Source organism: Pteropus medius, unplaced genomic scaffold (assembly GCF_902729225.1).
Source record: "Pteropus medius unplaced genomic scaffold, Ma_sr-lr_union100, whole genome shotgun sequence".
NCBI lineage: Eukaryota > Metazoa > Chordata > Mammalia > Chiroptera > Pteropodidae > Pteropus > Pteropus medius.
In genome coordinates, this window is record NW_024344370.1 from 3,948,475 (window position 1) to 3,970,869 (window position 22,395).

Here is a 22,395-nt window from a genome sequence, read left to right on the forward strand (position 1 = left end):
ACTGAGTGGCAGGGATGAGTGAGTGAAAGATCTGTCTTAAGACTCTTCATGAGGTGTGGTAACTTCTCAAAAGATCTCACTTAAGGTTCTCTGGTCCATAGATCTTAGTTTTTCCTCTGCTGAATCTAATCTTTTTGATGCTTGACATTTTTTTATTGGAATGCTTAAAAACATCATATTAACACAACTTTTTTGATGCTTCACTAGTAGTTTTAAAATATTAATCAGTGAATATGTAGAATTCTGAGGTTATAGTTTTTAAAAAATAATCAGTATTTTTGAGAAAGCATTCTAATTAAGTAGTTGTATATTTTTTTCAAATATACATAATCTTTCAACCTAGAAAGATTATTAATAGAGATTATTAATAGGTGAGATTTGACATTTGTCATACTTAGTTTATATTTTGACTGTATATATTAGCTGTTACCTCATCTGCAAATTGAGATAATTGTTCTACCTGAAAGTATTGTGAGAATTAAATAAAATAATGGCTTGAAAGGGATTAGTGTAATACATGGTGTGTAAGAAGTAGACATTAATGTTCAGTGTCACTGTTTTATTATTAAAAAATTTATGTGTTTAACTTTAATGGTTCTCATTATTTTCTTAAGAGTTATCCTAAAATACATGCTTTCTTTTCTTTCAAGTGATCGGGAACAGAGAGAGAGAGAACAAGCTCTTGGAGATTTTCGCTGTGGAAAGTGCCCAGTTCTTGTTGCTACTTCAGTAGCTGCCAGAGGGTTGGATATTGAAAATGTTCAACATGTTATTAATTTTGACCTTTCTTCCACCATTGATGAATATGTTCATCGAATCGGGCGTACTGGTCGTTGTGGAAATATTGGCAGAGCTATTTCCTTTTTTGATCCTGAATCAGATAGCCATTTAGCACAGCCTCTGGTGAAAGTACTGTCAGATGTAAGTATTAAATTTTTAAAAACAAATGGAGAGTGTTCTTACCTCATCATTGAAAGTAGACATTTTATACATATGTATGTTAAGGAAAAATAAATTGTTTTAATCTTTAAGATTTTATTTATGCATGTTGTGCATGAAGTTAATTTTTTTTAAAGGCTCAACAGGATGTTCCTGCGTGGTTGGAAGAAATTGCCTTTAGCACATATGTTCCTGGCTTCAGTGGTAGTACAAGAGGAAATGTGTTTGCATCAGTTGATACTAGAAAGGTTAGTTGAGGGGAAAAATTAAGAATCTGGCTTTTACTTACTCTTTGTAAATGTGTCTAATATTATGAAGTAACTATAACATTCAATATTTATCTAAAGCATTGTTTTTATACCTAGGAGATTACTTGAATATGTCTCTAAAATTTTAAGTACATATATATTTTTAGTCTTAAAAGATGAAGAATTAACTTCAAGATTTATTGCTCAAACATCCTCCTTTCTCAAATTTGCTGGTATATTTTGATATGGGGATCTTTTGAACTTTCTATAGGAATTCTTATTGTATTGAGGTGAAATTTGCATAACAAAATTAACATTTTAGAATGAAAAATTCAACATTTAGTACATTTACAATGTTGTGTAACCACTTCCTCTCTCTAATTCCAAAACATTTCATCACCCTAAAATAAAACTCTGATCCATTTAGCAGTTAATCCCCATTGCCCCTTCCCCACAATCCCTGGCATCCACCAATCCACTTTTTTTTATTTAAATAGTCTTTGTTTTTTTTTCAATTATAGTTGACATTCAACATGTTATATTAGTTTCAAGTGTACAGCATAGTGATATACTAAGTGAAATAAGTCAGATAAAGACAAGTACCATATGGTCTCACATGTAGAATTTAAAGAACAAAACAAACAAAACAGAAACAGACTCATAGGTAAAGAGAACAAATTGGTTGCCAGATGGGAATGGGATTGGGGGGAATGGGTGAAAAAGGTGAAGGGTTTAAGAAGAACAAATTGATAATTACAAAATAGTCACGGGGATATAAAGTACAGCCTAGAGAATATAGTCAGTAATATTGTAATAATTATGTATAGTGCCAGGTGATTACTAATCGGGGATCACTTCTTATATAAATGCAGGAATTTTTTATTTTTGGAATTCTGACCACATTATTTACTAAGATAAAATACTAGAGATGAGTTTTATGTCTTTTCCGATATGTCAGTTTATAAGCAACACCACCTTTATGCAGAAACCATGAACCATATTAATCATTAAATATTTATGCTTATTCATTGACGTGTAGAGCTTTAAGTTTTTCCACTTGCCAAAACTATTGGCTTAAAAAATTTTTTTCTTGAAATATTTTATGTAATTTAGACTTCCCAGATTGATATGGGTCTTTTTTCAAATGGATTGGGTTTAGTGAGAATGAAGTTCTTCATATGTTTGGGGAAGACATGGTGGAAAGCATGAGTCCTTGCTCTCAATCTGAGCAGTGTAACTTTAAAGCTGTCATATAATTAAATATTTCTTTTTCTTTCTTTTTTTTAAAGAATTACCAAGGCAAGAGCACTTTGAACACAGCAGGGTTTTCTTCTTCACAAGCTCCCAGTCCAGTAGATGATGAGTCATGGGATTAAATAAAACAAACTTCAAGTTGGTGGTACAGTTTGATGCAGAGAAGAAAACAGTTTTGATTTTTGAGTTTTTATTACAAGTGTGAAACCCGACACTCATCTATCTCCTGTCCTTCTGTTCTTACTCCTACCCTTAAAAAAAATCCTTACTGACTAGTTATGTGAAATGCTAAAAGTTACCACGTTGCAGTTACTGATACAAATGGTGTTAACTGGAAAGATTAAAGCATTCTAAATGTCTTGCTTATTTCTAGTGTATTCTTCAGGGGTTTTAGACATGTTTCATGTCTAAATGCTAAGTCTTAGTATAGTGTTTATTGATCCTATAACAAGCAATTGGATATATGATATACCTATGGTTAAAAATTATTGGGTCTCATTTTTACTTAAAAGGAGGCTTTAAAGTAATAGTGTGTCACTGAAATGTTAGAATATGATTTTCATGAAGCAAACAGTGAAAGACATAAGCCTCTAAAGGTGATTTTGATTTTAGATCATCAGATATATGTGATAAATATGGTTGAATGTTTGCAATGTGAGCTCTGTACTCAATGACATAACAAATGTTTGTTTTTATAATATACAGACTTTCCTTGAAAATAAAGGATGAAACACTTTCCCCCCTAAGTTTTCCAATAGCACTTTTAATTTTTCTTTGTGACATATCATAGTTCTCAACTTCTATATTTTGAAATTTTGTTTTATTGAGTCTTATGAAATCAATGAACAGTCACATAAATTAAATGTTAATGTATAAGATGCATTAATACACAGATGTAATGATGAAAATCACTCATTGAACTCAAACTATATCAACAAAAAACAATGTTGCTCACTCTTGCCATAATTAATTTTTTGATATATTAAGATTAATGAGGAAAAGAACCTTTATTTCATTTACCATTTGTATCTTAAACTTACTATGTCTAGAATGTAAGAAGTTCTTAATAAATCATTAAATAAATGAACTAAAACATTAAGACATAAAACAAGTGAGGTGTAAATATTAAGGAGACAGAAAGAATTAGTTTTGAGAGTATGCTATTGTTCACTTAAAATCCAAAGCAACATGTCCTCAACATATATCTTATAGGGATTTAGTTAATAAAAGAGGCAGCACTTATGAAAAGAAGACTATTCAACAGATGTTAGGATAGCTAGTTAGATGCCTACCACATACCATATTTTAAATAAATTCCAAGTGAATTATAACAAATTAAAACTACAAAAACTATAGTTAACTCTTAAATTTATGAGCTGAGGATGAGTTGACTGCAAGCTCAAAGGAAAAATGAAGGAATCAATGAACAGAATTGATCACAAATTATTTACCGATATAAAAAGTAAACAGCAGGCAAGGAAAAATATTAATGTGATTGCAATGGTTTATCAACATGTAGTTCTTTATATGTGGATATATAGAATATCCATAGACAAATGTGCAAAGGAGACAAGCATAACAAGGAAGTTCAATTAATAAAAATATAGGAAATGTTTAACTTTAAAATCTCACTTTTGGAAAAGGCTAAATGAAGATATTTTGCATTGTTATTGTAATATCTGTGTCTGAACTTTCTAGTTTGTTTACAGTGAACATTTATAGGCCAATTTACCTTTTTGCCTCATTTCCTCAGAGAGTTGCTAGGTCATAACCTGATTGCTTTAAAAGTTTTTTTGGAGGTCCTTGATGTGTCAAATTACTGTAATCACATTACTGAATCAAATGTAAAAAGGGAAAGAAAATCATACATAATACCACCATCGTTACAAAACAACTGTAAATGTCCTTGTGCTCAATTACTTTCCTCATTTCTCAGCATATATTTGAATGATTTCTTCAAAAAATATCAAAGTAACATACATATGATTAGAAAATAAAATGCTATATAGAAGGGTTTAAACTAGGAAGCAATATTCTCTTGCCTCTCCCTTTAAAAATTGCTATTCCACATCCTACATTCCCCTTCCTTTAACCATTTCTGGTGTTTGCCGTCATATTTTATTTTTGTCTCACCAATTTTAGACATATGTTGACTTTATGTATGATAAGTAAGGGTTTAACTCACCTCACTCTTCTTCCCTTGGTAACTTTATATTTTTTCCAGTTTTATTGAGATAATGTTGATATACCTCACTGTATGTGTTTAAGATGTACATGATGGTGTGACTTACACATATTGTGTAATGATTACTGCAGTAAGTTTAGTTAGCACCTGTCATCTCATGGCGATACAAAGGAGAAAGCAAAAAAAAACCTTGGTAACTTTAAATAATATAGTTAGACATACATCATTGTGAGATGATAAAGCAACATTTTCCTTCCCTCTTTTTCCCTTTTTACATTGCAACATCTGTAAACTGTACATTTACATTTCCAAAGTTAATATTTACATTCTTTTATAGAACTATAAAGCCCTCCCTTGTTCAATCTACAGTTTGATTCTAAAATTGGAAAGCTATAGGCAGGGTTTATATTATATAAATATTCTCTGAATGGTCCAATTAACACAGTCTGATTACCTTCTTTTACCATTTTTCTAATTTTATGACCTCTGCTATGTTTCTAGGGAGAATTATTTTGTCAGGATCAAAGAGAAACTGATCAGAACCATTCCACATACCAGTTTGCTTTAAACTTGGGCCGTATTCTTTTTGAGCAATTTGTTTACTCTGTAGTTTGTCTTCCTTTCTTGCTGAGAGAAAAAAAAAATGCCCTTTTCACCATATTATTACCATTCCAGGTTCAGTTAGTGTTCTCTGGAAGCTTGATCCCAAAAGATGGTGGTCTTAAATACTATAACAAGTGGGCCTTTTAATTCCAGCTAGTACTTGGTGTGCTTTGCAGGTAGATCATCCTTTTCTAGGAAGTATTTTGTATTATTTCTTTGCTAATTTGTTCTAAGTTTTATCTGTTCTTTATAGAACTTCTATTAGATATGCTAGAACTGTAGAATTAATTTCTATATCGTATCTTTTATGTTTGTTTTTTTTCCGCTTGGTAGATCCTCATAGAACTTTTATTATCGACCCTTTTTTTTTTTTTTTTAGCAATTTTTTTATTTCCAGAAGCTACTTTATTTTATTTTTCCAAATATTGCTCAATAGTGCATTTTCTGCTTCACTAATACATTTTAATCCCTGGAATTTAATCTAAGAATCATTTTTTACATTGAGTGTTTGTTTTCCTGCTGTTTGGCATCAGAAATATTAAGCTTTCAATTATATTTTGTATATATAGCTAGCTTTTGTCAAATCCAGCAATCTGTCCTCTGTCACATTTTTGTACATTTCCCTGCAGCTTCTGGAGTCTAGAGTCTAGTGTTTCCTTCGTCTCTCAGTTCATCAAAGCCTGATCTCAAAAGAAGTCATAGGTTGAGATATAAGTAATGAAGCTTAGCTTTACTTCCCTTCAGCCCTTTGCATTTTAATGAGTCAGACCCTGGCCTAAGCTAAAATAGGAAGTTCAAAGGTGAATATCAAGTATCAGCTATACATGTGAGGGTTTGAGAATAATGATGTAGTAGTGAATGAAGGTGAGGAGTGGTCCTGATTTCACACAGGGTAAACAATCTACCTACTCTGTGTGTCCCTAGGGTCTTGGGATAGAGTACTAATGGTTTTTCTGATTCTTTGTTCAGCATTGGTAACACTTTTACATAAGGCAGCAGCATCGGTTAGATGTTTACCTTTCCCATACCTTTACTGTTACACATCTTTGCATAGTTATCTCTTTGGTCTCTCTAATTTGAGAGAAGACATCTTTTCATTTAGTATGGTTTGTGTGCTCTTCACAGAGTATTAAATATATTGAAAATGGGGTACCTATCTAGTAATTAAAGCATCTTCCTAAGACTTTATCAAAAGTTCAGCCACTTGCCAGTGTGTATGATGCTGTGGTCGGCAGAAGCTGCTTGCGCTCACTGTCCGCTGGAGATTTCCCCCCATCGCAAATCCAATATCTCGTGCCTCCGTTGTGAGAGTCCAGCATGGACTCGCCTTATGTCCTGGGGCCGTGTTGGTGAGGAAAGGAACTCTGTCTTTTACGATGTGACCAGGAGAGAGCCGAGCCTCGGCAGTCCGGCGGCTGCATGCAGCTGTGGCCACCGTGAAGCTGCCAGTACTGGGCAGCGGCTTCCGCTTGCATCTGGGCTGGAGGAGGCGGCTCCCAGGGTTGCCCCTGACCTGGTGGTTTTTGCGCTCCTCCTGAGCTGACAGCGTTCGCACGGTAGCCAGAATGACAGCTGGTAAGGGCGTAGAGCGGCGGGAGACTTCCTCCTGGGCGGAGCAAGAGTTCTGTTTACTGAGACTCGTGGACTGGGCTGAGCAGCTGTGAGCGCGTCCCTGCCCACGGGAGCTCCTGCTGGTGGCATACAGGTGAACGGCATGGGGTGCGCCTGTGGCGGGCTGGCACCGCGCGGTCATTTTTGGGGCTCTCCCTATAGACTTTCAGTTCTCATCATTTTGGATCATTTAAGTTATAAACTCAAGTTTTATATTAAATCCGAGGGATTTATCAACATCTCTAAATCCATTCATAGACCCACCCAAAGGGCCGGGGAACTCCAGCTCTAGAGGCAGATGGTGCCATGAGGAATTTCAAGTCGAGAGAGGACAGGCAGCAACAACAGGGTTAGAGTGCCTGGACGCTGCCGAGCTGGAAACTGAAGTGAGCGAATGAGGTCTGTCCACCAGTTTGGGAGCTGGCGATTCAGGTAAATTCGTTAATCCTTTCCATAAGTGATTCACTGTTTTGCTATAATTTAGGGGTTGATTTTCAGATTGTCAAAGCAGGGCACTGGAATTTATTTTGTGGGGGATTTTGTCTGTGGGAATTCCTCGAAAGATTTGTCTCCGTCAGTGTTTTCTGGATTCAGATTCTCATGTGTTTGTGAGATTCTTTTTCACCATTCAGGAACAAAAAATAACTTTTCTTCTCCTTCTGAATATACGGACTTATTAATTATCCCAAAGTCTTGGATATATCTATTTTAATTTGATTTCCCTTAGTTTTGGGAGGGTAAATACTGTGTGGGAGGTTAAAAATTTTAACAAAACATTTAAAATATTTAAAAACTTATGTGCATGAGTTGAAGCTCCTATATAACAAGGTGGGCATGACTCTTAATAATAAATAGATCGTTGGAGGGAGTAGCCTTAACATTGGCTTTATTTCTTGATTTGTGTGGTGCCAACACTATCAGTGACCTGCTTTAGGTCTGGTTTGCTTATATATAAAAGGAAGACAATAATGTTCTTTTTCCATGTTCATTTCCATCCAATGAAGTCACAGAGTTCATGCAGTTACAATAAAATATTTTTTAAGAGCAGCACCCTTATGTAAGAATGCAAGGTATCATAGCTGAATGCTGGTACACTTGTATTTTAATGTTCAAGTCTTATCATAATATTTCAATGTTAGATAGTTGAGAAACAAGTCAGAGATTACATTTGCAACTGTAGTGGTTGAATTTCTATTATAAATATCACAAAGGCATAAGTGATACTTATTAACTGATCATTTTGGCATCTTGCTATATTCCTCATCTATCAATTGTTTCATCAATCTTAGGATGTTCCACCACTGGAGATTTATTCATGATAATCCACACGTGCTAATTGGCTAAGTGTTCTTCCTAGTTAAACGCAATGCAAGTTCTGACAGTTTCATCTTAACATGTTTATTCTTCAGCTGAGTTATCTTATTGCGTTACTAGTCATCTGGAATGGTGGAAAGTTTGGTTCCAATAATTTATTTCAATTCCATAAATAGAATTACTGTAGATATAGTGCCACAAAGTTAATACCAGAAGTTGAAGTAGAATATAGACTGTTTCAGTGCCAAAATAATTGCAGTTTATTGTAGTGTGGATGTTATGAATAAAATATGTAGAGAGTGATTTAAATCATGTATTTAAATAGTAACAGATTTCTTATAGTTTTCTCATCTGTGTATATAATTCAGTAGGAAAATGAACCCTACCACAGTGAAAAGACCCAAACTGACCTAAGTTTGAACCCCAGCTCAACTTCTTACTAAGAAGGTTAATTTAAAAGTTAACTAAAAATTTTTTTTAAAGTAAAATTTACCTGTAACAGAATGCACAAATCTTAATTGGATGGCTTAAATTTTTACCTATGTATATACTACTTATAACCATCACCCAAATCAAAATATGTAATATTTTCATCACCCTCTTGCATCTTTCTAGTCAACTCCCTTGCCCAGAGGTAACCACTGTTCTGATTTTATCACCATAAATTAGATTTGCCTGTTCTTGAACTTCACATAGATGGAATCATAGAATATGCTTTCTTTTGTTCCCGGCTTTTGCTCAACATAATATCTGTGAGATTCATTCATGTTGTGTGTATCAGTAGTTTGTTCTATTTTATTGTACAATATTCTGTCATGTGAATGTACCACAAGTTGTTTTTCCAGTTTCTTGTTGATGGACATTTGAATTTCCAGTATTTTACTATTATGAATAAATTTCCTATGAATATTCTTCTACAAGTCTTTTGGTGAACATAAGCACTCAGTTCTCTTAGGTATGTACCTGGGAGTGGAATTGCTGGATCATGGTGTAGGTATATGTTTATTAGAAACTTTATTAGAAACAGCCAAAGAATTTTCCAAAAATGGTTGTACCATTTAACATAGCCACCAGCATTGTGAGAGTGTTCCATTTGCACTACATCCTCACCATTGCTTGGTGTTGCTGGTGTTTTTATTCTAGCCATTTACTGTGGTTTGAATTTATATTTGCCTGGTGATTATTGATGTTGAGCCCCTTTTCATATGTCTATTGGCCAATTCTTTCTTTCTTAGCATGTTTATAGATCTATTCAGTCACACTCTTGCAAATGGAGTACCTGAGAGTGGTAAAGGGTGGAGAAAAGATGAAATCAAGGGATGTGGTGCTATCTTGCTGCTCAATGGTGACACCAAGAGTTGTGAAAATGGTTTATTCTTAGGCTAAATTACAGTCCTTTGGGTCACTGATTATATCTATTAGGGTGGCACTAGCTGCTGTTACAACCCCTAAAACTTCAGTGACTTAGCAAGATAGATGTATGATTTTTGCTCACCTGACTGTTTAAAGGGGGTGCCCTACTAGGTAGGTGGCCTCTCAGATAGTTATTTAGGACTCTAGGCTTCTTCCATCATGTGGTTCTGTAATCTTTGATACATAGCTTGCCAAGGTCTCTGTTTCTCTTCGACAAGCCAAAGAAAGGAAAAGAGTATGGGCAGAAGAGAGAGGAGGTGGATATATATGAAAGATTTTCTTGAGTCAGGCAAGGAAATAGCATAAATGTTAAAAGAGATGTATATCATTCCACTGTTGTGAACTTAGTCATACCAAATTTTAAGAGAGACTGGAAAATATAGCCTTCTGCCCAGGAATCAATTAGCAGTCTTTGCCAATACTGATGAAATGGGGCGTTCTCAGGAACAGTCATTGGATTCCTTATTAAACTGAGTCAGGACAAAGACTAATTTCTTGATCTGCTTCAAATAGCAAGGAATCTGTGTAAACTGCTAAGAGGATCTTAAGACACCTTCCCTGTTTTCTGCCACCTGACCGTGCTATGGAGAGTGACCATAGAAATACAGATAATAATAACTTAATAAATCCATTTTATGATGGCTTAAAATGCTTTCACGAAAGCTTTTCTCCGTTATAATTTCATTTATCTAATATCTGATATTTATAAAATAAATGATTTAGAATAAAATAATAAAATTTATCTTTCATTAATATTTCAGGACTTGGTGATTTTAAAACTTTAAAAAATATGTCTAAGAAGGTGTTAGTGACTTTTTAAAAACGACTTTTAAGCTTGTCCATGGGGAAATGCAAAGCTATTTCTTTGACACCTTTCCCTTGAGTTACTAAGCTACTCCTAATATATTAGAGTTGCTAAGTCATTCCACTGTGGGTTTTTTTTGGTAATTAAAATCCTCAAACAATAAGAGTTAGATCGCCTTGAATCATTTAAATTCTGGGTCATTAATCTTTTTAGCTCTTAAGAGTTCAGTGTACATCACACTATTAGAGAGAGGAGAGGGAGAAGAAAGCAAGGGAAACAAGGAGAAAGGGAACAGAAGGAATGAGCATGATTCGAAGTATCGTAGAAATTCCTAAGTAGCCCTGTGCTCAAGCGTTCCTCGGGCAAATCATCGCTCCAGAGCAGTGCTGTCCGATAGAAATAAAAGGTGAGCCACATATGCGATCAATATATCCCAAATATCATTTCAACATGTAATCAATATAAGAATTATTGGGGTATTTTGCATTTTTTGTACTAAATCTTTGGAATCTAGTGCATTTTTGCAATTACCTCACATCTCAATTTGTATGCTGGTTTCATTGGAAATACTTAATATACATAATATAATAAGTTATGACTCACATACCAATATAGAATCACATACCCAAGATACTCTAAACACACTTTTTTGTTTTCCAATAGCTGAATCAAGTCTGTTTTTAAATTTAAAATTAGATTAATAAAATTTTAAAAAATTGAAAATTTTGTTTCTCAGTTGCACTAGCCAAGTTTCAACTGCTCAATACTGATGAAATGGGGTGTTCTTGGGAACAGTCATTGGATTTCTTATTAAATTGAGTCACATGTGGCTAGTGGCTGTATTGACAGTGAAAGTAGAATCTGTACTGAGTTTAGATTGTAAGCTCTAGGAAGGCAGGGACTTCTGCCTGACACTGAGAAAGTACTCAAGAAATATTTGTGGTTTGAAAATATTATCAAACCTCTTTTAAAGTATGCAGAGTTGAAAGTGATGTTAATAAATAAGCTAACTTAATCGAACAGCTGGGGGGAAGACAGTCTTCCAAAAGTAAACCTTTGTTTTCAAAACTTAATTATTTCTAATAAACATTCAGTGTGAAGCTATTCAGACCAGATTATTACACCTTTTTGGAGCCAGATGCCTCTTTCCAGTACAATGGCTGGCAAGTCTGAAAATTACGTATTAATTGGCACGTAGTGGATTAGGTAAACAACCATGGAGGAAAATATTGAAGCTGCTCTTTCTATAAATCCATTGCTTTGGATTTGAGGAATATAAACTAAAAGAAAGTGAATGTAGTCAAAACAATTAAAGTTGGATTTCTGAAAAACATCATACATCCTACTACATGTCATTCTGCAGAGGAAACTATTTTGTTGTTACAGGGGCTTACACATCTAATTTACAAAAATAGAAAATATAACCTGCAAAATGTTTCTCAGTGTGAAAAAAGGACTCTTTGTATTCTTTGGGAATTTTATACTCCACTAATTACCCACATTTTACTAGTTCAGTGTTCCGTCTAAGTCACTTCTTTCACAAAGCTTTCCTTAATTACTGTAGTTCATGATGCTTCCTCCCTTCTCTGAATTTCCTTCTAATAAGAACCACATATTTTGTCATCCAAATATATATCCTCAGTGTTGTGAATTTGAGTTTTATTATATCTAGCACGTCCAACTCCGTGTTTAATAAGGATCAATTGCTCAACACTTGCTTAAAAAAGAACAATATGGAAATTCTGGCAGATAGACTTCTTAAGAAACTCTGACTGTTCCCAAGTTTTGTGTTCAAATTGGTTTACTGCATTCTGCTTGACTGAGCTACAGAGAGAGCTGAGCTACCAGATGTTGGACTACTAGATTAAACAAGCCAAAATGAGTGATAGTCAAGCCTTTAATCACTTACTAAATGACTGTCTAGAGTCTGAAACAGAGAAAGACCCCCCACCCCCCGCCCCTTGTTCCACTTCTTCCTGTGGAATGGCCCACTGCATCAGCACAGATGTGTGTGTGTGGGGGTATCTCACTGCTGAGGGAGCTCCAAACAAAAGACTCCTGCAGATGTATGGGCCCTGGGGGTGAGGGCAGGAAGAAGGAAGGGCATGTGGAAGGACTTGATGCTCGTGGAAGTGTTTTTCTCTCCACCTTCCTGATTTTGTGCAGTCTCTATTGGAATGCCTTTTGCTGCTTTATTCTGCTGGTATATGTCTGTCTACTCATTTTTCAGGATTTAGCTCATATGTTTGTTCCTTTGTGCAGCCTTCTCTGAACTTCCCAGGCAAAGTGAAATGCTTGCCCTGAACATTCCTATGTTTTCTTCACTCCTGTATTTTTCTCGTTGTGTAGTGATTGCCCATTTCTATACCCTATGATGAGCCCAGAGGCTCTTAATGACTGAGATCTTCATCTTTCTATCACAGGGCCTACCACAATCCTTGGCACATAGTAGATACTAATAGATGTTTAGAGACTGAAGGAATCAAGTAATCAATCTAGCATATAAGATATTGAGACCTGATTCAAGGCAGAGGGACCACAAGCTACTCTGTGGAGGGATGTAAATGGTGGTTAGTAGAACTATGCTTGTTCAGTCTCTAGATCATTTCATACTCTTTGCATTTTCTTCCTCTCCCCTGGTTTGAATATCTAGACTGGAGCCTGAGCCTTTTTGTTGCTAAAACATGGCTTCCAGCACCCATGACCTGATAGTCTCATTGTCCACCACCATCCTAGATGACTCAGTTACATGTTTCTGGGTGAATCTAATGGATCAGCCTGGCCTATGAATCACGTGTAACCTGGGATGTGGGCGTATATTGGTTTTCTGGGGCTACTGTAACAACTTACCACAAACATGGTGGCTAATAACAACAGACAGTTATTCTCAGTTCTGGAGGCTGAAAGCAAGCTATCAGCAGGGTTGGTTCCTTCCTTCTGTACCACGCCTCTCTCCTAGCTTTTGGTGGCTCTGGCAGTCCTTGGTGTTACTTGACTTGTAGACAAATCAGTCTAATTTCTGCCTCTGTGGTCATATCACTTTTCCCTTGTGTCTCTCTGTGTTTTTCTCTCTTTTTCTGTCTCCTATAAGGACACTGGTCATTGGCTTTAGAGCCCAGCCTAATCCAGATGGTCATATCTAGAGATCCTTACCTAACTTATATCTGCAAAGACCCTTTTTCCAAATAAGGTCATATTCTGAGGTTCTGGAGATCCATTCTTTGACTCACCACAGGACGTGCAGTCAGGTCCTACCAGCATGGCTTCTAGGCCCCATCCCAAGTGCCCGTAAATGTCTGGCTTTTATGCATCTCTCTGCCAGGAATGTTTGTTACTTTATACTGCAATTTTGTACATTTATTCCAAATAACATGTTATGCTAAAATGTCCCTGGGATCCACTTCTGCTCTTAGGGCAGAATTACTGGCTCTCCTTTCCCATTTCCTGTAGCACTTTCGACACACCTCTTTGACAGCACTCGCCACTTGGGTTTATAGCACCTCGTTGACATGTCTGTTTTCCCACTTAAGTTGTGAACCTTTCTTGGGTGAGGCTTCTGCCTTCCTCTACTCTGTTTCCACAGTGCCAAGCACAGGACCTGACATTGGGTTATGTTTGTGGAATTGAGTTGAAAGCCTGGAGTGCATGGGTTGAGTCTCTTCTCCTTCAGCCTCAGTGTTATTTTGGTCAAGTGTACAGTCATGTGTCCCTTAAGGACAGGCATATGTTCTGAGAAATGCATTGTTAGTTGGTTTCATCATTGTGCAAACATCATAGAGTGCACTTACACAAACCTAGATGGTTTAGCCTACTACACACCTCAGCTGTATGGTGCAGCCTATTTCTCCTAGGCTACAAACCTACATAGCATGTTATTGTACTGAATACTGTAGTCAATTATAACAATAAGTATTTGTATATCTAAATATAGCTAAACATAGAAAAGATACAGTAAAAACACAGTGTAAAAGATTAGAAATGGTGCACCTATATAGGGCACTTAAAATCAGTGGAACTTGCAGGACAAGAAATTGCTCTGGTTAAGTCAGTGAGTAGTGAATGAATGTGAGACTTAGGACATTACTGTACACTACTGTAGACTTTACAAACACTGTGCACTTAGGCTACACTAAAGTTATAAAAACATTTTTCTTCAATAATAAATTAACCTATGTTTTCTGTAACCTTTTTACTTTATAAATGTTAAAATTATTTAACTTTTTTGACTCTAATAATAGCTTAAAACACAAACACATTGAACAGCTGTACAAAGATATTTTCTTTATATTATTATTTTATAAGTTTTTTTCTATTTTAAAATTATTATTTCTTTACTCTTTAAACCTTTTTTTGTTGTTAAAAACTAAGACACACTCACACACATTAGCCTAGGCCTACACAGGGTCAGGATCATCAGTATCACTGTCTTCTTCCTCCACATTTTGTCCCACTGAAATGTCTTCAGGAGCAATAATTTGCACGGAGAAGTCATCTCCTATGGTAACAATGCCTCCTTCTGGAATACCTCCTGAAAGACCTGCCTAAGTCTCTTTTTGAAGAGGGGCCACTCCTTTCAGAAGTATGTCCAAGGTGGTTTGCTTGGCTTGTTTTTTTCTTATAAGCAAATAATGCACCATGAACATTCCTCTCTATTAATGAAAATCTTTGATAGAATCTATGTTTTCAAACTTTTTAAGGAGTTCGTTGAGGTCCGCAAAAACTTCTGCTAAACCCTTCACTGTGAACTTTCTTGGGGGGTTCTTCTTTTTCTTCTCCTGCAGTTTCTTTTTCTCTTGCCTCTTCTTCAGCTATGTCTTCCTGTTCCAGTTCTAACAACTCCTCATTAGTCAGTTCTTCAGGGACCACCTCTAGGAGCACCTCAATGTCATCCTCATCCACACCCAGGTTAAAGTTGTTTGCCATCTCAACCACAGCCTTGTTGGTTTTTGCAACTTCTTCCTCCTTGGTAAATCCTTTGAAGTTATGGACAAACCTCTTGAAAGTCTTATTCCAGATGCCATTCATACACTCTTTGATGACATCACTCCAACCCCAGTGAAGATTCTTGATTCACTCATAGATGTAACAGTCCTTCCAGAATTGCACTCGTGTCTTCTTAGAGTCTTCCTCAACTACAGCCATAACCTGGGCAAAGGTAATGGGCTTTAAGAGCTGCTATAACTCCTTGATCCATTAGTTGGATCAAAGAGATCGTGTTTGGAGGGAGTCTCATTGTGCTGGATCACAAGGGTTTTAATTTGTAGCCTGCAACATTTCCCCCAAGCAAGACTGTTATTCTGTCCTTAAAAAGCCTTGAAACTTGTCATCGACTTAGCCTCCTTATGGATGAAAGTCGTTTTAGGCATTTGTTCCCAGAATAGGGAGGTTTCATCCATATCGAATATTTGCTCTGGAAAGTAATTTTCCTCCACAATTAACTTATGTAGAGTTTCTAAAAATTCTTCAACTGTCTTCACATCAGCATTTGCAGACTCATTGTTTACTTTCACATTATGCAATGGATAATGATTCTTGAATCATTTAAACCACCCAGAGCTAGCAGTACACTGAGTATCATAGTTGAGTCCAGCCTTTTCCTTCATTGTCACATACAGACTTTTTGCTTTGACCATGATTGTCATGGCCCTTAGAGGAATACACCTCTGTGTCTTGTATTTAATCCCGGTCATTAGAAGTTTCCCCTGGTCTGATATAGGCCTTTCTCAAATTTTTGTTAGCTTCCTTGCCTTCATTGAAGCAGATCCTTTAACAGCTTCTGTCACTTTGTTCATAAAACGTATGAAGCTAGAGGAGGAGAAAAAACAATGGCATAGATGATAGAGACTCTGTTCATCTCTCTGGCGACCAAATCAAAGTTGTGACAGAAACAAGGAGTAGCAGCAAGGAAAAATCGCCTGAGATCTAGAGGAACAAGCCATATAACTAGGGAGAAATCCAAGAAATCACCCTGCAAGAAGGTAGGACAGGGCGAGGACGCGAGGCTGCCCTGTCCCAAGCGGCCGAGTGAGATGGAGGCTGTGGCAGCGACAGAAGCCTCTTAAAGGGGCCGCGTCTGAAAGCGGATTTTCGCAGTGACGGACCTGCTCACTCTGAGCACCAGTGCCGATTTGGCTGCGCACAGCGGGCACCAGGGAATTACAGGGTGACAGTGTCAGAGTGAGGATCGAGGTGAGACACACTTTGTACAGAAGTGCTAGTGGTATCCATTGTTCTCTGTCGAGCCCTCCCTACTCCCAGTGTGTGGATACAGCGCCACCATAGACGTGATGTCATCAAACTGGATAACAGAGGTCACTCCGCCCAGAGGATTCCCTGAAACTTTGCCTTCCCCAACTCAGGCCCCACCCAAGCCACATCCAGGTATATCCTCAGCGAGTCAGGTGCTCCTTGCTGAGCAGTGCCTAAACTCACACTGGAGGCAGTTGGCCTCAGTTTCTGGTGTGGCCTTTTGAGGTAACTATAAGCACAGCATCTGGGGATTGCTTGCTGAATCTTAACAGGTGACCCAGGATGGGTAGAGGGTTGGGCTAAGTTTGGCTTGCAGCTGAACCCCTCTCAGGACTGTGCCATTGGACATCTACTTCACAAATCCACGCTAATAAGACTGGGAGACTTAGGAGCTTCGTTTAGTGCATATAAACAGACATGGAAAGGCAGCCAAAATGAGGAGACAAGCAGAAACCATATGAGAGAACAGAACAGAGATCCAGATGGAATGGAGTCAAGTAATCTAAGAGATGCAGAGTTCAAAACACTGGTTATAAAGATGCTCAATGAACTTTTAGGAAGTGTAGATAAATTCAGTGAGAAATTCATCGAAGAGATAAAAAACATAAAAATAGAAATGGAAATTATAAAAGGGAACCAGTCTGAAATGAAGAACACATTATCTGAGATGAGAAGTATATTAAATGGAATAAACAAAGGAATAAACAGAGTGAATAAAGAAAAGGATCAAATGCCCTGTCTAGAGGACAGGAAAGCCAATCAGGACACTCAATCAGAATGGCAAGAAAAAAGATGCCAAGACTATAAAAATAATTTAAGAGGATATGGGACACTATTAAGGCTCCAAATATTAGTCTGATCGGCGTAACTGAAGAAAATCAAGACATTGAACAGCTGTTTGAAGAAATAATGATGGAAAACTTCCCTAACCTGATGAAGGAAATGGGCATAAAAGCCAAGGAAGCTCAGAGAATTCCAAAAATCAGGGATCCAAAGAGGCCCACACCAAGACACATCATAATGAAAATGCCAAAGGTTAACTACAAAGAAAGAATATTAAGCAGCAAGATAAAAACAAATAATTACATATAAGGGAAAACCCATAAGACTGGCAGCTGATTTCTCAAAAGAAACTATGCAGGACAGAAGGGCTTGGCAAAAAATATTGAATAGGATGAAGACCCAGGATATACAACCAAGAATAATTTATCCAGCAAAGCTATCATTTAGAGTTGAAGGACAGATGAGGAGCTTCCCAGACAAAAATAAGCTACAGGAATTTATCACCACCAAGCACATATTACAGGAAATGTTAGAGGGACTTCTTTAAGAACAAAAAACATGTATCACAAACATGAAGAAAGAATGATAACTACATTCCTGTCAATAAGTACCTTAAATGGAAAAGAATTAAGTGCTCCAACCAAAAGACTGAGTGGCTGAAAGGATAAGAAAACAAGACCCCTATATACGAAAAGGAAGAGGATGGAAAAAGATATTGCTTTGATGGACCTGGAAGCTATTTCAGTCAGACAGAGAAACATAAACACTATATGATTTCACTTATATGCAGAATCTAAAGAATAAAAAGAACAAACTAATCAAAAACAGACTCACAAATAGAGTGGGCAATTTGGTGTCAGACAGAGGGGAGGGGGATTTGTGGGGCTGGGAGATTGGGGTGAAGGGCTAAAGAAGTACCAATTAGCAGCTGATGGATGGTCATGAGGATGGGGAGCACGGCATAGGGAATGCAGTTAGCATTAATGCGTTGGCTAGGTGGAGGTTCAGGGGAGGGAGGGTGCAATTGGGGGACTCTTTTATGAACTATATAGATGTCTAACCAATGTACTATGTACTTGAAACTAAATAAAAAAATAAAAAACATATGAAGCTAGAAAGGCGTATCTTGTTTTAAAGCTTGGGTTGGATTTCTTTCCTTTTGCATCATAATCTTCTTTAATCTGTTTATTTTTTTATGATTTTGTCAGTAACAAAAATGTAAAGTTGTTGTGCTCAAGGGATCCTAGAAATCATCTAATTTAACCTTTTGATTTATAGAGAACTGAGGGTCAGGCTGCCTTGATCCTGTTCCTGGATTCACCACTTTGGACAAGTTTTTCAATTGTTTTGGCATCAGTTTCCTCATCTGTAAAATGCCAATGAAAATACTACTGATGTCATAGGACTGTTCTGAAGATTAAATGTTAAAGTTCTTAGTACTGTTTCCTGACACATGATAAGAGCGCCACATATTGTTAATTACCATAAATTATCATGATAAGCTGCTAAATCAGTGGCTTAGTTGGGGCACCCGCCTCTTGATTCAGTATGCTTTCTTTCTCTTGGCAGTTCTTTTCCTGGGCGGAGCCTCCCCCTTCCTTTTTTTTGAGTTACTATTATTTTCTTCATTTCCTTTGTTTAAAGATAATTATTACATATTTCTTTTTTCAAGGTAAAGATATGTGCTTTTAGCATTTCACCCCTTACCACATTTATAAGGATATCTTGAATAGAAAATTTTAAAGTTAGGCATTCCTTTTAATTGTTTATGGCACTTTCAAAGTTGAGTAGTCTCACAGAAGCAGTTTTTTTTGTACTTACAATAATGCATTTCAATTCCCTGCATAAGTGGGTTAAGTGCCACCCTGGCTTGGGCTTGGCTTAAAGGAAAGGAAAATCCCCAAACAGCCAGAGAGGAAATATTCACACATCTCCATGTACATAAATTCCAAGTCACCCCCATGCCCTGACTTGTGCTATAGGGGACAGAGCACCTTTGATGCAGATTCTTTGAACCTGCAGAACATCTACAGGACACCACCCGATGAGGAGAGGTGAGTACCATACTTATTTAGAAGAATCTGATAACGTAAACCCTTGCAAATTGGGCTTCTTTTACTATTACATAATGGTCTTTTTCTGCTTTATTTGGTGAAACTATGAATCAGAACCAACCTTATGATGTATTCCTTGGTTAGACTGTTGTTGATAGTTACAGGGCACCTAATCTTTTGGTAGTTAATATTTTAAAATGCTGGAGGTTGGGAAGTCATGGGGCTCAGAGATTGGGATGGGGGGAATATATGAACATAATAGATTTATTTTCTGGAATTTCTAGGCGAGAGAAAAAGTAGACCTAGGAGATTCAGAGGATAATCCTTGTGTGTATTGGTATTTGGGGCAAGAAGACTGAGGGAGAGTAAGTCACTAATAGCCACTGCTTAATTTTGGTGGAGAGAGTCTAGGCTTTGGAATGACAGTCATGGGTTTGAATCCCAGCTATGCCACTTATAAACTATTTGATTTTTGGACTGGTTTCATAATATCGCTGAGCCTCAACTTCCATATCTTTAAAGTGCCGATAATAATACCAACTCTACAGGGATTTTTAGAAGGACAAGATATAATTTGTGCAATTGTAGACAAATCTAGCACTTGTAGACACTCTGTCACATCATGATTGTGTTTTTGCCAATCTTGCTGTGGCCATCTCAAAATGTTCTTTGTATGAAGGCAGCCTGCACCTCAAATGGGTTTTAGACTTCAAAACTGAATGTAGGTATCTGACAGCTCTTTTTTTTAAAAAAAACTGAGATATAATTGATGTATAACATTGTATTAGTTTCAGGTGTACAACATAATTCAATATTTGTATTTTTTCAAAATTTTCACCACACTAAGTCTAGTTGGCATTTGTCACCATACATACTTACAAAAAATTTTTTCTTGTGCTGAGAGTTTTTAGATCTGTCCTCTTAGCAATTTTCAGCTATACAATATAGTCACCATGCTGATAGCTCTTAATCTCATCTTGAATAAGGTATGTCATAAATGTGCTCATCTAGAAAGATATTATTAATTTTTTAGGCTGAAATTGCCAATATTTGACTGTTTTTGTTCTATGAAAATAGCAATTTCATGAGTCAACCTACAAATATCTGCTTCATTTATTTCAAAGGTGCAAGGATCAAATGAGTTACTATGTGTGAAAGTGCTTTATAAATATAAAGCTATTATTACTATTATTATTATTACTGCAGGCTCCAAATCTATATGAGAGAACAGTGGACACTTCAACTTGATCAGAAGGAGTAAAACTATAAACCAAATCCTGCTGGTCTGTAAGGAATTTAGAAGGATGGAATGTAGCTGGGCAACTTGCTGCTTGCTTCCTCATTTTGAGCATTAGAGTTTACAGGTTCTTGAACTTAGGAACAGAGCGCTGTCCCTAGAATTTACTCCTCCTTCTTTGCCCATTCCTTAAAAATCCAATCTCATACCACGCACAGTTCCTGGCACAGAATGGGTATCAATATACATTAATTGAGTGAATGTTTGAATGAATGAATGAATGAATGAATGAATGAAAGTAGGGGAGCCCTAGGAAAACCACATAATGGTACATTTTTATACAAGTGAAATCAGATGAAACTTAGTATCCAGGATTCAGCTTTGAATGGGAACTTTTGAATCACCAAAGGACAGCTTGGGGACGGGGGTGAAGGGGAGTGTGTGTGTGTGTGTGTGTGTGTTTGCCAGAAAGTTGAAAAGCAACACTCTTTCTCTTAGGTCACATGAAACAGGATGTGGCAAAGCGGGGATTATTTAACATGTTAAAATTTTTAGCATCAACTGGCAGAGACAGTATCTCCTTTGTTTTTTTCCCTCTTTCCTTGTCCCTAGCCACTGCTGATAGCCAACAATAATTTTTTAAATTTGTTTCTAGTCATTGTATTCCTAACAGTAGCTGCTACTACTAGGTTCATACCTTTAAAGATAATATACCACAAGTTACTTAACTGGCATCACTGTATATTGTAAGAGTCTTTTTGCCCAGCATGGAATGTTCATAGTGTTTTCTGAGAATTCTAAGTCTTCATTAAATGCTGTATACAAATGCGGTCCCACTAATGAGAAACTGTATAGTTCTAGGAAGTGACCTCTTACCGAAGACCAGTTATTCAAAGCTCCTGCAATTTTAAAAGTTAGGGCTGATAACTTAGAGAATGCAAGCAAAGGTTTGGTGATTTTCCTCAAGAGCGCAGCATAATCTTTGCGACTTTCTTATGACCCAGCGTCGTCTTGTACCTAGAACTACTCAGATTTGGGAAGGCCGATTCACCTCATTTAAGACTTCAAGACTGTTTGGCCATGCCACCCCGAACAAGCCCAATCCCATCTGATCTCAGAAGCTAAGCAAGCTCGGGCCTGGTTAGTACGAGGATGGGAGACCACCTAGGAAGATCAGATGCTGTAGGCATAAAAAATAAAAAAGAGATTGTAAGCCAACAAGGTCCTTGCAATCTGTGAGGTCAACCAAGGGTTGCTTCACCTGAAAAATAAATAAAAAGAAAAGACTTCGAGAGACTAATGTGTTTAAACAAAGGGAAGATAGTTTTTTTGATGAATTCAGAACAGCCTCCCCTTCTGCTAAATCTTAGTAATCAGAGAAATCTTTATAGAAGCAGAGCAAGCAGATTTTTGGTTTCGAGATATCTTTCATCAAAGCTGTGGTGATGATATCTGATGGTTGCCCTGTTTTAGAGTATATCGCTCCAAAATTTCACCATTTCCTCCCATAGATAATACTTAATAAATACTGCCAATTTCTATCTTTCTTAACCATCAATATTTTACATTCTGAGATGACCCCTCCTTTCTATTCTCAAAGTCTCCCATTCAGGATACAATTAGTTGAATAGGTTCCTACAACTGAATGACAATGATGACTTTCCAGATCCAACTGTCTGAGATTATATCCAGGTTTCCTT

General features: G+C 36.8%; 2 protein-coding genes across 4 annotated transcripts in view; both read left to right on the forward strand.

Moving 5' to 3' along the window:
• The window catches only part of DDX4 (DEAD-box helicase 4), a 49,252-nt gene extending 46,090 nt beyond the window's left edge, over nt 1–3,162 (forward strand). Inside the window, exons 19-21 of the mRNA XM_039869955.1 lie at nt 651–921; nt 1,077–1,187; nt 2,477–3,162. Coding sequence (XP_039725889.1) covers nt 651–921; nt 1,077–1,187; nt 2,477–2,563 — 469 coding nt within the window. The 3' untranslated portion in view covers nt 2,564–3,162. The remainder of the gene's footprint in view (nt 1–650; nt 922–1,076; nt 1,188–2,476) is intronic.
• A 3,512-nt stretch (nt 3,163–6,674) lies between these two features.
• The window catches only part of IL31RA (interleukin 31 receptor A), a 61,533-nt gene continuing 45,812 nt past the window's right edge, over nt 6,675–22,395 (forward strand). The window contains exons 1-2 of one of the 3 annotated variants that reach the window (XM_039869956.1): nt 6,675–6,934; nt 7,099–7,272. The gene's annotated coding sequence lies outside the window, so the exon portion shown is untranslated. Of the gene's footprint in view, nt 6,935–6,957; nt 7,273–22,395 lie in introns of those variants that run through there. The other 2 variants (XM_039869958.1, XM_039869957.1) reach the window with 2 other exon arrangements.